Source organism: Astyanax mexicanus, chromosome 5 (genome assembly GCF_023375975.1).
Source record: "Astyanax mexicanus isolate ESR-SI-001 chromosome 5, AstMex3_surface, whole genome shotgun sequence".
Lineage (NCBI taxonomy): Eukaryota > Metazoa > Chordata > Actinopteri > Characiformes > Acestrorhamphidae > Astyanax > Astyanax mexicanus.
The window spans coordinates 45,397,019-45,403,351 of record NC_064412.1 but is presented as its reverse complement, the minus strand read 5'-3'; the positions used below and the strand labels follow the sequence as shown (position 1 = coordinate 45,403,351).

General features: G+C 41.4%; 1 protein-coding gene across 1 annotated transcript in view; it reads right to left on the bottom strand.

Moving 5' to 3' along the window:
• Nucleotides 1-2,706: 2,706 nt before the first annotated feature.
• The window catches only part of LOC125802191 (uncharacterized), a 741,936-nt gene continuing 738,309 nt past the window's right edge, over nucleotides 2,707-6,333 (bottom strand). The window contains exon 2 of the mRNA XM_049479422.1: nucleotides 2,707-4,648. Within this exon, the coding sequence (XP_049335379.1) occupies nucleotides 3,704-4,630 (927 nt within the window). The 5' untranslated portion in view covers nucleotides 4,631-4,648 and the 3' untranslated portion in view covers nucleotides 2,707-3,703. The remainder of the gene's footprint in view (nucleotides 4,649-6,333) is intronic.

Sequence of the window (6,333 nt, the reverse complement as noted above, 5' to 3'; positions counted from 1 at the left end):
CAGAACCCCCAGTGAGCGCGGAGGCAAGGAAAAACTCCCTCAGAGCTGCAGGAGGAGGAAGAAACCTTGGGAGGACCAAGACTCACATTAAAGGGGGGACCATCCTACCACTGGTCAAACGGCTTTTAAATTAAAATTTAAAAAGTCTTTTATACATCCATATAGGTTTTATGTACTCAGGAGTGTAATAGCGCCACTAATGGCTTGGATGTAATCTGTAGTGGAGAGTAAGATGGTCGATGAGCAGCTGATCTGTGGTGGTGGTGGAGAAGAGCTGACTTCAGAAACTTCCATCAGTCTGGCCGGACAGGAGACGCGAGAGCCTGAGGGTCCAACATCGGTATCGGGTCAGACAGGTGGGCAGTCAGTAACTCGGAGGAAAGCAGAGAGATGGAATTAGTTTTGACTGGATTTATGCAAAACTGAGAATATTAAAACATTATCAGAGTGTGGCAAATGACTCCGGCAGAACTGAATAAAACAGCCTAACTAAAGGCAGAGAGCCAGAAGGTAACATAGACATGGAGGCACCCTGAAACACCAGCATCCACCCACTCCACCGTCCACAAACCTGAGTGACCGTGTGCAGTGGGAGAACAACAGCACCAGCATCTCAGTTTACCACAATTTCCTCTGTCCATGAACCCCTGAATCTGCAGCCTTATCTAAAGGGAAAAACATTAATTACCAAAAGCTAAACTAAACAAGTAAGTTTTCAGTCTAGACTTAAAGATTGAGACTGTGTCTGAGTCCCGAACATATTCGGGGAGATTATTCCAGAGTTGAGGCGCTTTATAAGAGAAAGCTCTTCCTCCTGCAGAGCTCCTCTGAATTTTAGGAACTACTAATAAACCAGCACCCTGAGATCTGAGTAATCGCGGTGGTTCATAACAGGAGATGAGGTCTTGTAAATACTCAGGAGCGAGTCCGTGTAGGGCTTTATACGTTAACAGGAGAATTTTATAGTCTATGCGGAATTTGACTGGAAGCCAGTGCAATGCTGATAGTACTGGACTAATATGGTCAAATTTTCTAGTTTTAGTAAGGACCCTGGCTGCAGCATTTTGAACTAGCTGAAGTTTATTTAAGTTACTGCCGGAACATCCAGACAGTAGCGCATTACAATAGTCTAGCCTTGAGGTAATAAAGGCATGTACTAATTTTTCTGCGTCATGCAGTGATAGGGCATGTTCTAGTAACATTAGATATGTGTTTATCGAATGCTAGATCTGAATCTATGATAACTCCAAGGTTTTTAGCTGCTGAACCAGGGGTGGCTGAGAAGTCAGCCAGATTTAGCATTAGGTCTGATAATTTATTTCTAGCAGCTTTGGGGCCTAATAGGAGAACTTCTGTTTTATCACTATTTAATAGGAGGAAGTTGTGCGACATCCATGATTTTACATCTTCTACACAATCCTCGATTTTCTTTAATCTCACTCTGTCATCAGGTTTGGCTGATATGAAGAGCTGCGTGTCATCCGCATAACAATGAAAATTCACATCATGTTTTCTAATAACTTTGCCCAGTGGGAGCATATATAATGTAAATAATAACGGTCCTAATATAGAGCCTTGTGGGATTCCATATCTTACCTTGGTATAACTGGAAGACATATCATTTATCCTCACAAACTGATAGCGATCGGTTAAGTACGATTTAAACCATGCTAAGGCAGTTCCGGTTACACCGACCATGTTCTCTAGTCTTTCTAAAAGGATAGTATGATCTATTGTATCAAAGGCTGCGCTCAGATCGAGAAGTACGAGTAGGGAAACACAGCCTTGGTCGGCGGCTATAAGTAGATCGTTTGTTATTCTAACTAAAGCTGTCTCAGTGCTATGATAAGGCCTAAATCCAGATTGAAATTTTTCATAGATCTGGTTTCTTTGCAGGTAAGAGCAAAGTTGTTGGGCTACAGCTTTTTCTAAAATCTTAGAAATAAAGGGTAAGTTTGAAATAGGTCTATAGTTAGACAGTACACTAGGATCAAGATTTGGTTTCTTGATCAGAGGTTTAATTACAGCTGTTTTAAAGGCTTTGGGTACATGGCCCAGGGCGAGCGATGAGTTTACTATCATTAACAGAGGTTTAATTATATCTGGCAGTACCTGTTTTAATAATTTTGTGGGAACAGCATCAAGTGTGCAGGTTGTGCTGTTTGAAGAGGAGATAATTTTCTCTAGTTCTAGCTGTGGAAGTGGGTTAAAGACTTCCAACCTAACTTTAGTAACAGGGTTTTGTTCTAGATCAGCCAGACCAGATGACAGAGAGGATGTAATATTTATCTGTTTAATTTTATCCCGAATGTTTTCAATTTTACTATTGAAGTAGTCCATAAAATCGTTGCTGGTGTAAATGGCTGGAATCTGAGGTTCAGTACCTGCCTGGTTTTTAGTTAATTTGGAAATAACACTAAAGAGAACTCTAGGATTATTTTTATTTATCTCGATCTGTGAGGCCAGATACGCTGAGCGGGCTTTATTTAGTTCTTTTCTATATTTAACAAGACTGTCTTTCCACGCAGAGTGAAACACTTCCAGTTTAGTTGATCGATATTTACGCTCTAAATTTCGTACTAACAGCTTTAAGGTACGAGTTTGATCATTGTACCACGGTGCGAGCTTTTTCTGTCTCTCTATTTTGTGTTTAAGGGGTGCTACAACATCTAAGGTAGAGCGAAAGGTATTTTCTAAACCTTAGTTTGTCTAGTTCTACTGGGTCTACAGGAGAGTACATTAGAGTTGATAAGTCTGGAAGCTTATCTGTAAATTGTTGGGCTGTAAAAGGCGTAATTGAACGTTTTACAGAGTAGCTAGGGGATGTACATATATTATGACTAAGATGTAATTTAAATGAAATAAGGTAATGATCTGAAATTGCGGAGGTTTGAGAACGAATATTCGGGTTATCTATGCTCACACCCAGGGTCAAAACTAAATCCAGAGTATGATTACAGTAATGAGTAGGTCCTGTTATATTTTGAGTAATACCAACTGAGTCTAAAATCGATGTGAATGCCTTTTTTAATGGATCATCCAATTTTTCGAAATGAATGTTGAAGTCTCCAACTATAATCACTTTATCATTACTTACTGCTAAGTCTGTGACAAAATCACTAAATTCTTTTAAAAATTCTAAATAGGGCCCTGGTGGTCTGTAGATGTTAATTAAAGAAAATGCATTCTTTTTTGTAACTGGATTAATTATACTGGTGTAAAGAAGCTCAAAAGAAGTAAAATTTTCATAGTGTTTCTGATTGCTAACTAAGGTACTTTGGAAAAGTATGCAGACCCCACCTCCTCTACCGGACAATCTCGGATTGTGTATATAATTATAGCCTGCAGGGGTGGCTTCATTTAATGCTACATATTCATTTGGCCTAATCCAGGTTTCTGTCAGACACAGAACATCGAATTTCTGATCAGTTATCATTTCATTCACCAGAACTGCTTTTGAATTTAGAGATCTAATATTAAGTAAACCAATCCTTAGGCTTGAAATGTTAGTACTACAGTCTGGATATGATTGTTTAATATAAGTTAAGTTATTTAGATTTACTGTTTTAGTTTTTTGATGTTTTTGTTTGACTCGGGGGACAGACACAGTCTGAATACATTGGTATCTAGGTAACGTCTCTTTGCAGCTCGCAGACGGTCGGTTAAGCCTCTCTGTCTGCGGCCTGGTCCCGGCTCTGGATTGTCAGCAGCTTCTAATACTACTCTGCCGACTAACTAAAAGACTATGAGCTATGCTGCATGAAAGTAAGGCAGCACCCTCCCGCGTGGGGTGGACACCATCCCTACCTAAAAGACCAGGCTTGCCCTCAAAGTGTAGCCAGTTATCTATAAAGCCCACATGATTTTCTGCACACCACTTGGACATCCAGCGGTTCAGCGAAGAAAGCCTGCTGTAAGCTTCATCACCACGCCTCATTGGGATGGGGCCAGAGCAGATTACCTCCTCGGACAGCGTCTGGGCCTGTTTAATCACCTCTTTAATATTAGCCTTAGTTACTTCAGACTGCTGCAGACGAATATCATTGGCCCCTACATGAATTACTACCCTCGAATATCTCCTATTCCCTAACCTGAGGTTGCCACTAATGTCCGGTGCTCTGGCTCCCGGTAAACAAGTAACTGTTGCCGCTGGTGCCCCTAAAGGAGTAGCTAATTTCACGTGTCGGACGATAGAGTCTCCTATCACCAGAGTACCTTTAACAGGCTCCTCAGTTGGTGCTTCACTGAGCGGGGCAAACCTGTTTGACACGTGAACTGGGGGAGCGTGGTGTTTAGGTGGGCTGGCTGTGGCCTTTGCGGTAGCATTAGCCTTAGCCTTTCGACTATGCCGCCGAGACGTTACCCATTCGCCCCGCTGTGAGGGCTCTAAGGCCGGAGTCGAGGGGGTACTAACTCTCCCTGAGACACCCGGGGCTGCTAACAGTGAATCCTGCTGTCTATCCCTTATTAAACCCCGGACGTGCAGCTCTAATTTATTCACCTTATCCACCAAGGTGCTAACTATCTCACACTTAGTACAAATACCACTATTGTTACCAGTATCGGTGGATAAGGGATCTAAGCTATACATGCCACACTCTAAACAGGTGTAAACCTGAGCAGAAGCCATGGAGAAAAAAGCACTCACCTTGTTTCAGTTGAAATTAGAAACTTACACAAACAAACTGCAGCAGCAAACAGCTAATCCAGCAAACCTGAGGAAAAAGTCTATAAAAGTAGACTGAGAGTGGATTAATAGGTGTGTAGAGCAAAGAGGAAGCAGACTAAAAGTGGATTAGTAAGTGTGAAGAGAGTAAAAGAGAAGAAAACAGAGAAAATGTAGAAGCTGAAGATTAAAGCAAGCTCTCAGCAGCAGAGCAGCACAGCAGCCTTGTTGAATTGCACTGCCAACATAATCTGAAGAACTTGCAGGTTGCTATCATCACCTTCATCCATTAATTGCACCATTTGCATTCTCTCGTCATTAGCTGTAGCAGTTAGATTTATTTTTCTAGACCCAGCTGCTGTGGTAGAATCAGCATTCTCCATATTGCTCGTTGCTAACAATGTGCAACGCTTCACGGCAGCTACCACAGGCTAATAAGATGTAGTTTAGCTTCTAAAACGTCCAACATCCAGTCAGAATCCACCAGAACAAGCCAAAACTGCACTTACTTTCCCTTTGATGCTTATTTGCTGCAATGCCTCTTACTATTTCACTGTTTTACTATTTCACTATTTCACCTTTCTCCCACAGCTCGGATACTTTCCAACTAGCCGCAGTTTTCTTACTAAAATGTGTGAGCTGAGTAGTGGCTGAAGCAACTTCTTTACTCCTGTCTGCGTCTTCCGAAAAAACTTCCACAAGGACTCTGTGTAAAATGAACAAAAACAACTGCTGTTTATTCCAGGCTGTACAAGTGATGAAAACAAACAAAACTAAAACTTTTAAACCATAGTTGTTCCAAACACGTGATGCAATACTGTACTAAAACGCAAACACTGACAGTACACCTATTTTCTGCATATTAACAAATGGTGTAAATGTAAACAATTTGGGTCTTATAAACAGTACAAAAGCACTTACGACAACTTATTACTGTTTAACGGCAATATACACAAAAACACTGTCTTGTGTTGTCTTTCAAATCCCAAAAAGAAACTCAGTATCTGACCCCAATAACAATCGAAACCAAACCATCTTGTTCAGTCACTAACCCAATCACTACACCACAAGGTCTCCCTGGTCCAGATATTTACCTTAGTATAAAACAGTGTACTGTAGTGTGTACTGCAGCTACAACCCCTGTTCTGATGTGTAAAACATTATCCTGTATTTTGTACTGCAGCTAAAACCACTGTTGTGTACAGCTGTTTTCCAAATCCCACAAAGGATCTCAGTATCTGACCCTACGAGGAATCAAACCCAAGCACTCTCGAGTCAACAACCCAACCACTACACCACAAAGTCACACTGCACCAGTTATTCACCAGTGTATGAAACTCTGTCCTGTACTGTTGTGTACCAGTCTGTAAAACATAGACCTGTAGGGTGTATTGCAGCTAAACCCCTGTGAATGGGTGTGTAAAACTTTGTCCAGTATTGTGTACTGCAGCTTAAATTGCTCTGTAAAACACTAGACCACAATGTCAAACGGCACCTGTGTATAAAACTCTCCAAATCCCACAAAGGATCTCAGTATCTGACCCTACGAGGAATCAAACCCAAGCACTCTCGAGTCAACAACCCAACCACTACACCACAAAGTCACACTGCACCAGTTATTCACCAGTGTATGAAACTCTGTCCTGTTCTGTTGTGTACCAGTCTGT